General features: G+C 38.7%; 1 protein-coding gene, 1 long non-coding RNA gene and 1 pseudogene across 4 annotated transcripts in view; 2 read left to right on the plus strand and 1 right to left on the minus strand.

Annotated features, from left to right (window-relative positions):
* The window catches only part of LOC111343084 (RYamide receptor), a 28,253-nt gene extending 21,299 nt beyond the window's left edge, over positions 1-6,954 (plus strand). The window contains exon 2 of the mRNA XM_088727870.1: positions 4,309-6,954. Coding sequence (XP_088583996.1) covers positions 4,335-5,393 — 1,059 coding nt within the window. The 5' untranslated portion in view covers positions 4,309-4,334 and the 3' untranslated portion in view covers positions 5,394-6,954. The remainder of the gene's footprint in view (positions 1-4,308) is intronic.
* On the minus strand, positions 2,865-11,220 carry LOC148726647 (uncharacterized). 2 transcript variants are annotated; one of them, XR_015989732.1, is made up of 3 exons: positions 10,572-11,220; positions 9,386-9,493; positions 2,865-4,056 (listed from the first exon to the last, which is right to left on the minus strand). It is a non-coding gene; the product is annotated as an uncharacterized LOC148726647 (long non-coding RNA). The 2 variants fall into 2 exon arrangements; XR_015989731.1 differs by lacking the exon at positions 10,572-11,220 and having other exon boundaries at positions 9,386-10,518.
* Positions 11,221-13,733: 2,513 nt separating this feature from the next.
* Positions 13,734-16,827, plus strand: LOC148726648 (pancreatic secretory granule membrane major glycoprotein GP2-like; annotated as a pseudogene). The gene is made up of 4 exons (XR_015989630.1): positions 13,734-13,850; positions 14,854-15,077; positions 15,511-15,618; positions 16,301-16,827. The product of XR_015989630.1 is annotated as a pancreatic secretory granule membrane major glycoprotein GP2-like (transcript).
* The last annotated feature ends 742 nt before the right edge of the window (positions 16,828-17,569 follow it).

Below are 17,569 nucleotides of genomic sequence, written 5' to 3' on the forward strand. Positions count from 1 at the left end.
GGGATATTCATGGTAGAAGCCATCCTCAAGGTACATGTGTGCTGCTTGAAGTGTCATCACTGAATAGCTTAGCATATTATTTTCAGAGTATACATAACAATGATATATTTGAGTTAAAAGGGGTTAAAATTAATAAAGTTCAAAATAGTACCTTTTTCAGAGTCATGCCTGTGAAACCAGAAAGTTCAATGTGAGTTGCACCGTTGAGGCATTGTGTATGGTTGGACGAATACGCTCCTGAACAAATTCCTTCAGTTTTCTGCCCTTTCTTCTGAGACGTTTCAGAGTAACTTCTGGTATTCTACTGGGTTCTTGATCACGGCTAAATACACGGTTGTGTTTACATGTAAACAATACGAGATAACTCGTTTGATATAGCAGATTTCGCTTGATATTTCACGATAGAAGGTTCACTCGTAAAGGATTGCTCGTAAATTGATTTCTCGTAAATTTTGCGAACCGACCCGTTCCCAAACCGCTCCACAAGTTTTAGTGTGGGTCTACTGCGAACGGTGTGTGACTTTGTATGTATATTGAGCGTAATAGCCAACGAATTTCTTTCGCGTACATCAGTAAGGAATTGTCCACGAAGGCAGCCATTGCTTTAAACCCTGCGCACTACGGTTCATTCTACGCATGCGCGTATATTTCACGCATGCGCTGTAGTTGAACTACGTTTTGTGACTGAACGCACAAAAAAAAAATAAATAATAAAAAAATCATGCTGAATTCCTACCTCGAGCGTTTCCTTCGGAAAACCCGAGTAATAACATTTAGAACCATGTCAGTGAAAATATAATTCTCGGGACAAGAATACCTACAAGCTAAAAGCGGATTCATCCCCATGAAACAAGGACAAAAATAATTATTTAAGCGCTTTTAAAGTGGATTAATCGTGTCTCTAAGGAGGCTGGATATAGTTTTTCACTTTTCTGATGCAAGATATCTAAACTAAAATTATCAAGCTTAGCTTTAACGAATCGCGATCACATTTTTCCCTAAAATAAAGATATTATTGAAGAATCAGTTTGTTGTAGATATATTGAAAACCTCGTTGCCATGGCAACGTTGCTGGTTTGCAATGCTGGGCCCAAAATTAGACTTGACTTGAATTTTCTTAAAAATTGGACGATGAATTTATTTTAGATTTTGCATGCGTCCTTTGACTGTCTTGGTCTTCTTGGCTGCTAAGTTTAAAAGAATTCTGCCAAAAAGTTTAAGGAAAAGGGGCCTTTTTTTGAATTCATCGTTAGTTCTTTTACCCTCTGACAGAATTTATTCGAATTTTTGTAAAACACCCACAGAGCAGTTCAAAGTTAACGTGCAAAAAGTAAAAAAAATTCACCGAGCGGAAACGGAAATACGTAAGTCTAAAGTTTCAAATTTCTGAAAATTTCTACTCGACAAGATGGGAAATTGCACATGCGCAACATTTGTGTCACGCCACGACACTTGCCACGGACGCCACAAGGTGTTGGACGTCTTCTTCGCCGAACGTCCTTCTCGCTCTTCTAAAGAGCTTTATTTTGCTAAGAGAGGTTCACCTTCCGCCTGGAAATGGCTGCTGCTCTATTTTCCTTGAAAGTGCTGGATTATTTTGTGCAAAGTGTCGGGATGTTTTGTTCCTCTTGGAGCTGATCGACGCGATGTGGTTGGCGATTTGCTAAGAATGGAGACCAGTGCTTCCTTCCCACCGTTGTTGTAAAGATCTTTTAAGTCATCGTAACACAGACCGCTTTCTGCAATTTTCTGAATGATGTTTTCTTCGACGAGGAGCCCGTTATCGCCCTGTGAATAGGGCTTGTCTTTGAAAGTTTACATGCGTTCGTGGCGTCCGTCAAGAAGGTCCGGGTCTACGAAAGCGAAGGAGGCGGATTTCACATGCTGTTGTTTACAATGCCAGCGCTTGTTAGCTGCAACGGGGATTGAAGGAGGACACAGTGGAGGGCACGTACATCTTCCAAAGTATCGTGTGCATTGAAATCTTCATAAAAAACAGCTTGATACACAGAAGGGAGATTGCTTTTACATGGTTTTCCGTCAGGATTGAGAAGAGCGTTACCACCTTTAGCGAGTGTTTTGATGAGTGTAAGGTTATCGGCGAAAAACAATTTCTTCGACGATAATGTTTCTTTATTTGAATTTCCAGCACATCGTCGGAGTGTAGGAGTGTCGAACACAGAAGAATTATGGTCAATTAAAACGGTGTGACAATGCATACTGCTGGAAAAGAAAGTGGTAAAAGATTGAAGACATTCGCTCAGGAGTGTACTGGAACATTCTCTTTGAGCAAAGTTCTCTCACCATTCACAGTTTTGACAGTGAGTTGTTTACATGAGAAGTGTAGCTGCTGATATCGCATGTAGGTAGCACCTATTTAGTGTTCCGGAAACCAGCCACGATATGAGAAAATAGCTCCGAAGATCGCGATCGTGTTTGCGGCCGGATTCACGCGTATTGTGGTCACTTGAGAGTGTTGTAGCTTTCCGTTTTTGAAACACACTACTAATAAAGTTAGAAGAAAGTGTCTACTAGGCAGAAGAAAAAGTGATTCTGGCCTTGGCGTGGCGGCCATGTTTGTTTGTTTGTGTTTTTGTTTTTTGCAACTTTTAAAATTCCCATGTAAACTAGAACCCAGTCTGGGCGCACCAAAGAAACTATATCCAGCCTCCTTAACTCGAGTTCAAGAGACATAAATATGGAACCAAAAACGCAACCATCGCAGCTAACCAAGTCGATCTTTGCCTTATCATTCTAAAGGATTGTCCGAGTATTTCGAATTATAAATAAATTCTGCGTTACTGAGTGCCTCCATAGGAACCTTTATCTGGAATGGTGTATAAATAACATAACATAACATTACATAACATAACATAATCTTTATTTCTTTAGATAAAATCACATATCCTAAGTTACAACATAAACTCACAAGGGAAACTATTACATGTCATATTTAAAAATTATCCTATTACTAAAAACGTTCTTAAACCTTTCAGTGGGGATTCTAGGGATAGCTCAAGAAGTACTTTAAAAGGTAACAAGTCGGCAAAAAATAAGCAGAATTTCAATTTTGACAAACGTATTTCATAAATAAGCTCAAAATCTGCTATTTTTCGCATTCTTCATTAAAAGACGGAGGTTCCAACAACACTGATCCTCGTTGTGTGAGCTGGGACACCTGTCACACAGGAACCGAGGTATGGCTACACTCACCATTAAGTTCTCTGAAGCTTAGTGGTAGAGCTCGAGCATCGAAGGGATGAGTCCGACGGTCTGAGGCTTGATTTATCATGAGAACTCAGAATAAATTTTTGATTTAACGGATGGTGACAGGATGGAAATGAAAATTCTCTTCTTTTTTTAATTTTATTTTTTGCAATTATAGCTGATGCCAATTTCGTCCTCTGTTCTTAGACAAGAATAAAATCAAGACGGTGAGCATGATTTGAGACAAGGCAAAGAGAAATTGATGATGATATCTTAAAGCATACGCAGCATCAGGAAGGAGATGTAGCTTTTTTTTTGGAGGAAAACGCTGATCAGTTTTTATTCGGCAGAATTTGTATTTAGAAGCAAATGTAATGACAGAGTTGTGTTTTCTTAGACAGTTCTCATTTAAACAGACACATTTTGAACCTCTATTTCACAAAATCAGTTGTATGGGCGTGCTGTGCTAACAATTCTACCATTAACTCAGCAAGTTATTCATATAACCTCTGGAAAAACAAAATGAAACATAAAAGAACAAAGAAACAGGAAATAGAGAAGAAAGAACGAGAAAAAGGAAAAATCTCTAGCTTAACTGCTTTTTTTTATACGCATGGACACGTTTGTTTTCACATTTACGTCACGTCTGCATTCATGTTCACTGATCATTTTTCTTTACTCTTCATGAGGCATCTGTTTTCCCTTTATTGGTAACTCTCCTTCTGGGTGTAATCGTGTAAAAGAAATCCATCCCCGTTTAGTCAAGAGGGCACCGAACAGTCAAGTCTTTCGTCGGCCTCTCTAATGAAGCTTCCAGCCATGGCCAATTACATCAGGTTTGTCTGCAACCTGAAAAGCGAAAAAGAGGAAGCTTTTTCACCTCAATATTAATATTTCAATATAAATCATTAAGTGTTCCCATGATCTCACCCCCCCCCCCCCAGATTCCCAACAACATTTACTTGAATATTCTCTCCATCTGAGATATGATATGCAATTATTTGTATTCCAATTAATCCAAGTCTCTCTTTATTCACGTGATACGATATCATGTAGCTTCTGTAAGTAATACTTCATTTTTAAACTTTTGATCTCTTTCAGTGTTTTCGTCTTCATTTGTCGTTTCAATGGAAGTAAGCGTGAATAACAGCAATGCAACCTCAAAGTTTCCTCAGCAACACTCCGACGATGGAGTTAAGGCCTTGAGCAAATTTCTCCTAATTGCCATAGCAATAGTTCTGGCTAATGGACTCGTGTTTGTCTTGTTTTACCGATGTCCCCGTCTACGCACGTCTTCCAACTATGTGCTTCTTAGTCTGGCAGTTTGTGACTTCAGTATTGGCGCTGTCGCTATTCCATTCTTCATCATTTATAATTTTGCAATTTTGCCAAAAGAATTGCACTATGGGATATACGCCTCACATATATTACTGGCTGTTTCAGGTGCTTATCACATACTCGTTATTACTGCTCTCAAGTACTTGGCAACTGTCAGACCACTGAAACACTACGTGGTGACCAAGAGATTGGTTTTGAAAAGTCTGCTCGGGGTTTGGATCATTTCTACGGTTTTTGCTGTCATTCCTCTTGTTTGGAAAGATACTGAAGCATCTCAGCGTTGGCAGACCATCCATACTGCAGTTTGCATTGTTGCAGTGTTCCTCATCCCGTACATTTTTATGACTTACGCGTTCATAGCCATGTTCAGAACGATTACGAAAAGGCAGCGACCATCTTTGGTGAATAAAAGGCCACGGAAGCAGAAGAAAAACAGAAGTGACCGAAAGTGTATCTCGGTTTTCGCAACTATGGCGATCATATTTGCATGCTGTTGGTTGCCCTACTTTATTATCATGTTATTAGTCACTGTAGAAATAAAAGTTCAGTTGTTTAATGTCATACAAGCATTTATGGTCATTCGATACATCACATCTTTCGTCAACCCTCTGCTCTACACATTTTTCAAACGCGACTTCTGGTCCGCCATAGGAAATATGATGCAGAACAAGAAAAACTTCAGTTCTCAAAGAAGTCAAAACGAGTCTCTTAATCTCACCAGGCGATTAAGGTCAAGTGTCAACAGTAGAAGGTCGACAATACTCGAAAGCGAAGAAGAAGGATCAAGAATGATTCGCGGAGGGAAAATGACATTTGGTGGAGAGCCATCTTATACAAGCCGTGTTTAACTGGTTTCAGGGTATGGAACAAGAAGGCAGAGTTAGTACCTCATATAAAGAGATCTAATTAGTCGCCACTGATAGCAATTATATGGTTAAATAAAGACATGGCTTCTAGATATTGTACATACCCAATAGGTTTGGTACGCTCCATTTTCACTCAAGGACGGAGATTGTACATTGTGAAATATTTCTTGCCCAAGAAACACAGCACATGGGAAAATCGACTGAGCCGGGCCGGATTGTTCAAAACACGGGATTAGTATGAATTTTTAATTCACTAGAATAGTTTAGCAAAGGGATTTTTTCTCCTTAATTTTTTTCTGGTTAGTTTCGAGTCATAATGAGATAAACCCCAACTAAATCTTAGCTCTTAAATAAGCTCTTCTACACGAGAAACTAAAGCCAAGGTTAAATTTGAATCCTAGTTCAAAATTAACTCGCCTTCGAACAACCCAGCCGAGAACTGAACGCTCCATGCCTATTAGATAATGTTTGGCTCATTAAACCAATCACATTGCAAAAACGGGAGTGTCTTAGTTAAAGAAGAAGTATGCATTAGGGACCATAGAATTTCCATCTCCGTAAACAAAAAAGGAATGTATGTCATTATGACGTTGGCGAGGATTGAGATTCCAAAGAGTGACCTGGCCTTACTTGAATTCTCCTCATATATGCAAAATTTTGCTGAGCAGCTTAGCCGCTTTACTGTGACCTAACTGAGTCTCTCCTCCGCATTTTTCTAACTCTTAGCCAGTGTTTGAATAATTAAGAAATGGAAATATGTTTTTTTTTTTAAATGATAACTAGAGCAGCATCGTTTTGTGAATTGGCGTTACGGTTTTGCTTGTTGGGTCAGGAAGTTCTTTAAAAATAGCGGCGTCCAGTTTTTGGAGCTCAAAAATGTCTTTTCAAAGGTCTGTTTTTTCTTTCGAAACGTAAGACCCGACGAGTGGTAAATCTTTAGACATACTTCTGAAAAGCGGAGAGAGAAAACATGTTCTTTACGATTCACTTGTTTTAGTCCCTTTTTTCGATTCGTGTGTACAACTAAAAACTTTCTTGATAAAAGGTTTTATTGAAACGAAAGGATAGAATCCAAACAGTTAATCAGGAAACCAGAGCTTTCTATATCGCACTTTTAAAAGCTGTTGGTGTAAAGCAAAAAAATTAGAGACTTGTATGATTTATTGATAATTACTGTACGCAGCCTACTTTACATTGTAATTGTACGGATGTACCATAATGTATATTAAGTATACGTTAGCTCCAATGTATATTGGAGCTATTTGCATAGCATTTTTTGTTGTTGCACAGCCCTTATTGACGACTTAATGATACACTAATAATAACTGCAATGGGAATTTAATAGCAATAAATTGATAATGATGCTGATAATGATAATATACAAGTATTGGATGAGGTTGAGCACGACATTTAACAATTATTCGCTGAGCCTGAGGCAGAAGACAGTCAAAACAAAGAAAATATAACGACTCTCGTGGTTTTGTTGTGCGACAAACACAGTTTTCTTTCCCGGCTCTCGAAATAAACAAGTCATTCACGATTCTTCTTAAAGCGAAGTATTTGTGCAACAATATAAATCCTTTATTGACCGAGCTTGTCAGATCAAGATAGCTGGATATTGGCCTCGCTCTTTTTTTGTATTTTAAGGAACCTCTACTTCACCTCGGTCTATAAAAAGAACACGGCAGATATCCAACCATTTTTACCTCACTGTGGTCAATATCGCACGAATGTCATGTGAAACTGAATTCGATGACTGTTTTATTGTAAAATTTGTAAGGAGACACCTTTCTCTAGCTCTCGAGCTCTCTAGATGTGTGACTAGCTCCTTCACGAGTTTAAAAGTGTTTTTTAGTGCCACAAAGTTGGTGGTTATCGATGGCATTAAAGTACACCTCCTTTGTTTGGAGAAATAGCGCTCAAACTGTTTCAAATGTTCTACTCAAAAGATCTGGCATAAAATAATTGCCTTACTAAGCGTTCTAATTTTTCTATCGTTTTTCAAAGAAGGGTCTTACAGCCACTTCGAATTTCCCGCTGCCGTCATCTTGAATGGTGCGCAATGCACTCTGGGCTGTTGACGTGTAATGGTTGCTCAGTTTAGTCGGGGACTTGTTAATGCCATACTTCTTCTAGCCTCCCTCGCAGCGGTTTTTAGTCTCGTCACGCAACGCTTCTCCCCACAAACCTGGGTTTGCTTGACGAGAATAAAAACGGCTGCGAGGGAGACTATTCTTCTTCCGTCTGAAAAAACATTTTTAGTAAATATGCCACAGATCTTCCCCATCAGTTGGAGCCGGAGTGCTCTTCAAGCGAATATAGACAGGAAAGCGAAGTAGAAGATGAAGAATATGAAGGAGCGTGAGATTTTAATTGTGAAAATGTCGACCGCCAATCGAACACTTCATGGTGCTTATGCGAAAGATGTCCGTAATGCCAACAGGAGTCAAGTCAGTGTGCTGTAAAGAGCTGCCATTTTTCTCTTGAATGGTCGAAGATACTCTGTGATCCAAAATCTTCAACTGCGATTTGTAATATTTTCATATAAAGAAACTCTTAATCAATAATAAAACTGGGAGCAGCTTTACTTGACTTCTTTGTTTTGTTTTGTTTTGTTTTTTATTTAAGATCGATTCTTTTTTTAAGTTAAACTGATACTGTTGTTTATTTATCGTGTCAATCCTTCGGTTTGATTTTGGTATGACTCTACATAATTTACCAGAAAGATCGAATATAGGTGATTTGCAACTAATCTCTAGAGACACAGGTAACAATGGTGAAAGGAAGAAATGCTGGTGGACGAACAAAAGGAGCCAATGAGATATCTATTGTTTACGTTCACCAACATGGCGGCAATGACGTAAAGTGCAAACCACCGATACATCAGCGGTGACTTGGGCATTCCGTTTTAACCTATTCAGTCTCGCCATGCTAGTTACCAAGACAGAATTTCTCCCTACAATATCAATGCAGTAACCAATAAGACAAATCATGAGAATAAAGAAAAATGACAATAGTCCATTTTACAGTTGTGTGCTTGGTTGCCAAGCCTTTGAACGGGAGTGAGGCTAGGAGTGACCTTGTTATGATACAAACCTTGCTGCCTTTCAAAAGTAAATCACTTTGTTAGCATGCTAACTAGATACAGGTCTCTATCACAACATGGTCACCTTCAGCCTCAATCTGAATCAAAGGCCTGGCAACTAAGTACACAACTGTAAAATGTAATAATTTGGATATATCAACAAAGTTGAAATGGTAAATTGGCCACCGTAACGATTACAAAAGCTGACGTTTCGAGCGTTAGCCCTTCGTCGGAGCGAATGACGAAGGGCTAACGGTCGAAACGTCAGCTTTTGTAATCGTTACGGTGGCCAATTTACCATTTAAACTTTGTTGATATATCCAAATCATTTCGTTACTCCCACCGACGCAGTCCCAAACAGTTTCTTTCGAAACTATCAGCCTTTATTCAACTGTAAAATGTCCTATTAGGGGATTATTATCATTTGATCTAATACCAAGTTCTCCAAAAGATCACCGGAATAGTTACACGGATGACGGCAAGGAGAATTACTATTGAGAACGTGGGACTGAAAAGGTTAAATGTCTTGCATTATAAGCAAGATTATGGTAGCTTTTAGACCTCATGATTAATCTTTACTGCCTTCAAACGCCCACTTTTTTTTATGGTGAAAGCACCGCACTTGCTATCTTCGGCCTCAAAGCAGACCGTCTCCTTACCATTTATTTTACGCCAGCCTTCTGAGATAAGATATCAAAGATGAACCGGCTCTATCTGTACATTTCATTCAAATTGTTCGGCAGAGCCATATCGATATACAGGTACGACACATACAACTATATAGGCGCATATGCATCAACAGGGATTTCCAATTAGGGTTATCAATTGTGCTCAGAAATATTCAGCTAATTTTCCATGGTACTTCCATAGTAAGCCTAGATGACCTTACCTCTCTCACAGAATATATCCATCTTTTCCGTTGCCATCTCATTTCTTTCGCTCGCTTTGATCTCTGTGCATGAATCATCTGGAAGCTCCTTGATGGAGCCGAGAGAGACTGTGCCAAAAGAAAGTGAAAAGATTCCTTCCGCATAATAATGTTCTGGTTCACCTAGAAATTTCGTAGATATTTGGCACTCTCTGATATGAAATTATCTGCCTTTTATTTTTTGTTTCAAAGTTCCTTGCATAAGAATATTTCTTCTTCATTGGGCTCGCAAGGATGGTAGGTTTATAAGGGCTAATATTAAATATAATCAAATCCTGAAACGAGAAAAATTGCCGTTTATAATAATGTCAATTACAACTTTCGACAACGCTTTGGCATGCAATTTGCCCAAGGAGTAATTTAGGCGTGCACGGCCTTTGTTAGGCTTTAGCTTTAGCATTTGAAGAAACAGCTTTTAAAACTCGCTGGTAGATCCGCGAAAAACTAAAAAATAGCGCAAATAACAACTTGCAAGGCCTTTGTTTCTTAAATATGCGCTGATAAGTTACCGAGCTTGGGCAATATTCCCTGTGGATAAAGGGACGCAAACCTGAAGCCGACAAATAGAATCCAACTAGTGTTCGCTTCGCTGCTTATACTGATTACAGATCTAGAATTTGTTCCCTTCTTCAAGTAACTGTCCCGAGAACAATCAGCATTTTGTGCGATGAGGATCTTTAATTTGAAAAACTTCTCTTCATAATTTGTGGATTTCTGTAAGGTGGATAGACAATGCTTCTGAACCCAACGCTTTCATGTCCATACTTAAAAAAAATATATGTTTTCCTTCACGCCCGTTCGACCGTCAAAGGAGAAAATAGACATAGAGAAGATTAATAACGTGCAGCTGTTTCAGGATCCGGAGAAATGAAGTAAATGGCGCACGAACAAGCCGAAGAAAAGGGTTTAAACGTGCCTTACGAGGTGAAATAGCATTTCATCACAATTATTTGATATATCCGTTCAAAACAAGTCCCATTTGGATTGCGTTCTTTCGTGCGCAACACTGTTGTCAAGGTTGCGGCAGCAATAGCATGTAATAACATGTGATTAACCTAGTCATTATTCCTCACAGCAGGACTCCATCGATGAAAATAACCTCTTCTTACTTTTTAAAAAACATGATCTTGGAACGGTTTACACTCACCCTCAAACATTTTAGCGTACCAGGCGCAGATGAAACATTTTGCTCTTAAATCTTACAATTTGAGATTTAGTTTGCTCGAACAGTGTTTCAGTGTATGGCACAACAGTTCTTCAAGTGAGGGTGCCTTATACCGCTTTCAAAAACTCAGTCGCGTGAAAATATTTTACCTTTTCACGAGTCACGGAGTTTGTTCAAAACTGTTTCACGTTCACTCGAAATTCGAGGCAATCACCTCATTCAATATTTTTAGTTTTCCTTGTCTTGACGAGTCCTAGCGACAACAGAGATCGTAATGTCTTATTTCATCTGTTTAAGAACTACTAGTAGTCTGTTTTATGATTTTATTCGATTCAAAGCAAGTCCTCTTAGTTTCAAAACCCTGGTCGAATCCTAACCGCAGCCGTTGAAGAACAATACTTATATTTCCAAAATAGCAGGAAATTCCACGCGCAAAACAAGATGGTTCTCTTATCAGATTTAACTCTGCTCTCAATTTACAGTTCATGCTTACGTGAAAAAGAAAAAAAAATTGTTCACGTGGACACGAAAAGATAAAATAGCTTCAATCACGATTCACGAATAAAGGAAAAGTCAAATCACGATTTACGAAAAAAAAAATGACCCAGTCACGCTTCACGTACTAAGTAGTGGGACTCTCTTGAATATCTAAGGCAAACTTCTTCGAAATCTTCCGAAGTTCAATTCTATTGACTAATCCCTTTCTGTTTACCCATGTAGAAAGTGTTTGGTTTCCCTCACGCTTGCTGGGTCGTACAGGAAAAATATTTGTAATTTTGTAGGAAACTAAGAAGAAATAAGGCTAATGATTGTGCAAACATACCCCACTTTGGTGTTTACTATATTCCAGCCAATTCAAAACAACCCCCTGTTTGTATCGAGTTCTTTCGGAGACAAAGCCGGTTGTCTAGGCTGTGATGAGCATTTCAATTAAAGCATCCATCGTCTATCTTAGGCTTATCACGCCTTTGGAGCTGATCTGAGCTGAAAAGTTAATCATTGCAACTGGTTTTTAGTACCTAATAAGACGCCTTCACTGCATAAACCATTTAGCTCTGATAGGGATAAATAACAGGTTTCGAAATGATACAATTGAAAAAAGAATAAGTTTTGTTCAGTTTCCAAAAAAAAATTATCACATGTAAACGCTTCAATTTAATTGGCTTCTCTAACTTTTCATATCCTAAGTAGAGGGTCCCCTATACCCTTTTATAAAACCCAGTCACGTAAAAGTATTTGGCCTTTTCACCCATCACGAATAATATCCAGAACTCTTTCACGTTCACGCGAAATACAAGACAATTACTTTGAAGTACTATCATACTTTTCTAGTCTTGCTCAGTCTTACGCGACAAAAGTTGATGTAACGTCTCATCATAGTTGTTGAAGAACCAGTAGTGGTCTGTTTTGCGACTTTTATCGAACCAGGGGGTGGGGGGAGGGGGGTGGCTCATCGAAATAATCATGAACCATAAATATGGAGGCCCATCTTTTCATCATGGGCCATAGGGTCAATTAAGTTAGACTGATACTGTTGTTTATTTATCGTGTCAATACTTCAGTTTGCTTTTGGCATCACTCTACATAATTCGCCAGAGAGAACGAATATACATCAGCGTTGACTTGGAAATTCCGTCAGTTTAACCTGTTCAGTCTCACGAGTGATAAAGAAAGATGAAAATGAGGGGATTATAATTATATCAGTTAGAACTTTCAAGGCTCTGGCATGCAATTGCCTAGGGAGAAATTTAGGTGTACACAGCCTTTGTTAGGCTTTAGCTATAGCATTTCGAATAAACAGCTTTCAAAACTCGCCGATAGATGTCAAATAAAACGATAAAGTAGCGAAAATACCAACTTGTAAGGCTTTTGTTTCTTAACCTGAAAAGTTGCCTGACAAGTTGCCGAGCTTGAGCAATATTCCCTCCTGATAAAGGGACGCAAAACTGAAGCTCGACCGATAGAAACCAACCAGTGTTTGCTTCGCTTCTTATATTGCATACCATGATTTTTCCCTTCTTCAAGTGACTGTCCCGAGAACAATCAGTATTCTTTGCAACGAAGATCTTTGGAAAACTTTTCTCACACGTTGTGGATCTGAATTATATTGACAGTTATTGCTTCTGAACCCCGAACGCATTCATGTCCCCACTTCAAAAGAATGTTTGCTTTCCCTTCCCGCCCGTTTGACCGCAAGAGAAGAAATTAGACAAAGAGAAGATTAATAATGTGTAGATGTTTGGGGAGAAATGAAATAGATGGCGCATGAATAAGCCAGAGAAAAGGGTTTGAACACGCCTTATGAGGTGAAATAGTATTTCATCACGATTGTTTAGTATTTCCATTAAAAACAATCCTCATCTGGATTGCGTTCTCTTGTGCGCAACACTGTTGTCCAGGTTGCGGCACGTAATAGCATGTAATTCGTCGCTCCGACGAAGGGCTAACGCTCGAAACGTCATCTTTTGTAATCGCTATGGTGGCCAATTTACCATTTCAAGCATGTGTTTAATTAATCTTTATTCCCCAAAGCAGGATTCCCTTAACGACACTAACCTTTTATTTTTTTTTTTAAAAAACATAAATTTAGAACGGTTAACACTCGCTTTCGAACATAAAATCTTGCGATTTTCAAGTCTATTTACCATCTCTTTCTGTTCACCCGTGTATGAAGTGTTTGGTTTCCCTCACGTTTTCTGGATCGTAAGAGGAATATTATTTTTAATTTTGTAGGAAATTAAGGAGAAATGAAGCAAATGGTTGTATAAACATACCCTAAGGTGGTATTTACCATATTTCAGCCAATTCAAAACAATCGATATTGGCCCCATCTGTATCGAGTTCTTTCGGAGGCAACGCCGTTGTCTAGGTTGTGATGAGCATTGGAATCAAAACATCCATAATGTACTTTGCTGGGCTTATCGCGTCTTTTAAGCTGAACTGTGTTGGAAAGTTAATGCAACTGGTTTCTAGTACCTAATAAGATGCATCCAGCGCATAAAACATCTAGTTCTGATAGAGATGAATAACAGGTTACGAAATGATACAATCGAAAAAAGAATAAGTTTTGATCGGTTTCCTAACAAAATTATCGTATGCAAACACTTTGATGTCATTGGGTATCATTCATATCTTAAACTTATCTTGGGTGTCATTCATATCTTAAACAGTTAACCTTATATATAGGCGCATCTTCGAATTCGTTCATCTGCACAATCGTTCTTGTCCTGTTGAAAGACACTGTTCTCTACAACGTTACTGGTAGGTTCCTATCTCCAGTCTTAAGGTAACATGTCTCTTACAGCTTCCTCAACGAAAATTTGTAAACTGAAGAGATCAATCCATCGATCCAAAGTAAAAAACTTGCCATATTTCAAAATCTGGTGTGGGTAAATAGCAAAAAATTGTTGATCACGTTAGTAGGTCAACGGCGTAGCGCTATTTGCTAGGATGAATTCCTGCAGTTTGATATAATCATTTCTGCAAATTTATTTATTTCAATTTACAATGTCCCATTATGGCGGCAGATTATCGAACTGAAGATGAGCAAATTTTATACCGTGTCGAAATAGATGCTTCTTTCGCTCGAATCCGAATTATCCAACCAACACGGATTAGTTGCCTGACATCACACATGGTCATTCACGTTTAGGTGATAAGTGAAATAGGAGACGTGGTGATGGAGCTGGCGATAGGTTTTTAGGAAAGAGTGTGCTAAGTTCCTGAAGTGGTGAATGTGGCCGATAAATACTAAAACAAGGAATTGACGACTGAGAGTAGAGCGTCCCACAAGTTTGGTACAAACAAACACGAAGAAGCTCCTCATCCGATCTTCTAATCTGATGATTTTTTTTTTTTCGTTTCTCTCGTTTGTTAAAATGTGCCTTCATTTTCGTAGTAATTCATAGTCGCTTTCGTTCGTTTTTCTCTAATGAACTACAGTAAATATTTATTTGCGATCCAAAATACGTTCATGTAATGAAAGGCAAAAGTCCCAATTTTGGTTAGCTAGACATAATCTCTTTCTACTGATAAGATGAGAACTTACATTTTTTTCCAGTGCTTTCGTAATAATCCGATAACGCAACGCTCCTTTACATTTTGCGAACTCAAATTCGAATTGGAAGAAACAATACTCCCAATGAAAAATTACGGAGGCGAAGGATGGAATGATCTTAGTAGCTGAGCTGTGAATCTTATTAATTCTGTAGCGTATCTTAAATTTTATTTTATTATTGTTTTCTTTTTTTCTCTCAATGAAAAGGAAGGATATTGGCTACAGATTGGGGCTGACCGAGAATTGAAAAAAATGTTGTCGTGGCTCAATTTATCTATTCCACAGATCTTAAGTCCAGCCAAAATGAGATCCATTTTTGTTGTCTCACTGCTTGTGCTGATTTTGATGGAAGGAAGCAGACCTGTCATGGGTGGAGGAAAGAAAATAAAAAAAACTGCAAGCCAGGGTGAAAGCATTGGAAGAGTGCCAATGTACGTATAACATTGGCAAGTTGTACATAGCTGTAGAATGTTTAAAATACTAACAAATCTTGATCTCATATTTAATGTGACATTGACGTAATACCCTTCACAGTGAACTTTATTATGTAGATATTGGTGAATTACAAATTTATCTCGTGTTTCCAAAAATAACATCTTCACCATGTGCATTGAACTTACATTTATGTATTCTTGTTAACAAGCAAAGATAATAAAGTCGTCCTGCATGGTAACCAGCTGGTGACCTAAGGTAACCTAAGCTCTCTCGTAAAAGGCAGTATCAGCAGTCGAAAATATGAAATTCGTATCCATGTGCGACCATGTAAAATCCTGTATATGTATGTTTGAGCTATTCGAGTAAAGCTCAGGAAAGAGCTTTCGTATCTTGACTCTTTCACCATCATTTTGTTCTGTCCTTTTGAAGCCTGCTCCATGATTGAAGATCTCTTGAATAGAGTTGAAGCATTGGAAAATAGAACTCCACCACCTCCTCCGACAACAGCTCCAGCACCCCCTACAACGATGCCCGCAGGTAACACGAAGACAGTCTGACTTCTGATTACTTTTCAAACATTTTAAACTTGGCAAGTTAAGACAGGAAACAACATTCTTGATTTAAATACATAGATATCATTACGCTAGCTCTAACGAACGAGATTACTAAACGAGGTCTGCCCAGTTTCCTGAGAGCTAGCTGCAAAAGCACGAAAAATATATGCAAATTATGTTCCACGAGATCATGAGCACGTTGATATAAACAAAACAAGACCAGCTCCTTTCTGAGCCGGTCAGCGGTCCTTTATGGGCTGCTGTACACAAGCACAGCTTGTATTCTGGTAACTTTTGACACAAAAAACTGAACTTATAAACTCTATAATTCTATAGGCAATCATTTTCATTAGAAGAATGGATTAATAGTTAATTAATCTTGTAATGAAAAAAAAATTAAAATCGAAGAAAAAAATCACAAAGAATTCTACATCCCGTGCTTACGTGTCAATGTAGAAAGTTTCGGTGAAAGAGATGTACGAAAGAAAAACAAAACATTTGGTTAGGCATCCACTGACAAGAAAGTGGTCGCTAAACAACAGCGATAATGTATGTCCGTGATGCCCATTTACCATGCAGAATAAGTCTGAAACTGATCTTGTAGGGATGCAGGGTAGGTGGATATTTGTCGAAACTATTTGAGTTGTTTCTTTTTTGTACTATAGAATGCAAAAGCTATCAAATCCTGGCAGATGCAAGCAGGAATGTCAACCACAGTGAAAGTCCACTCTTATGCGATCAAAATCTTACTCCAAACTGGTATCGCTTCCAAGGAGCGGCCGGAGTTAAAATGCCTACATCTTGCACCCAAACAAGCAAGTGCGGTACCCACGCCACTGGATGGCTGAGTGGCGGTCATCCCTCAGTGGAAGACGGTAAAGTCACTAGGAAGGTCTGTTTCTCGTGGGACAGTTGTTGTACTTGGTCGATCGACATCCAGGTGATAAATTGCGGCGATTTCTATCTTTACTACATCGAAGGAACACCCCCGGAGCACCGATGCAATTTGCGCTACTGTGGTACCGACTAAGAAAGTTCCGTCGTGACCAGGACCTGTGGTTTTAAGTAAAGGGGATTTAATTAGTGTTTGGGATAAAATGAGTATTTGCTTGACTCAATGCTAGTTTTCCGTGGAGAGTTATCACTTTCAAGCCGAATAAATATACTTAAAAAAAACTGTTGTCTCTTTCTTTCCATCGTTGGTACGTAATAAACTACCCTCTGTCTCATGAGAAATGCAAGAAGTCAGAATTTGAAACCGATTCAGAAATGACGAGGGTCGAAATAACCATGAACGGCGTAAATGTGGAGGCCCATTTTTTCATCATGGGCCATAGGGTCTACTCTTGTTAAACACAAGGATCACACTTTCGTATGTCAATACAGATTTACACTTTTTTCGGAGATGACAATGTTTTGTCTCTAACTCAGCTCTGCTGCACTCGCGTTAAATTGAAGGAATGAGTCTCTGTCAACCACCGTACCATATGTAAACTTGGCAAGTAAGACTGCATCAATTCCAATTCGGTTTAATGGAGTCACTCTCAGGGTAGCTTGTGTGACAATACTATTTCTCTGCATATAAAGGAGAGAAGTCTCCAATTTTCCGATCTCAAAATTTTCCTCTCTTGTGTATATGTAGTGTAATTTTCTTCTTGCTGGTCGATGCCTTGATGTGACTCGGTTAAGGACTGATGATAATTGCTTCTACTTGGATCATAAAAAAATTGGATTCCTTTCTTTCCTGCATGTTTGAAAAAGTAGCGTCATGGCTGATTTCTGATCGAGTTAGCGGGGGTTATTTCCTTATTTTTTTGTTTCTGTTGTCTTACTTTAGCTGTTACCGTCAAAAACGTACTAAAGACAGTCATTTGGAAATCCACAGTTTTAGTCTATCTGAGAATAAGCTTAATATATCCACAAGTCATGAGCAC

This window comes from Stylophora pistillata, chromosome 7, assembly GCF_964205215.1.
Source record: "Stylophora pistillata chromosome 7, jaStyPist1.2, whole genome shotgun sequence".
Lineage (NCBI taxonomy): Eukaryota > Metazoa > Cnidaria > Anthozoa > Scleractinia > Pocilloporidae > Stylophora > Stylophora pistillata.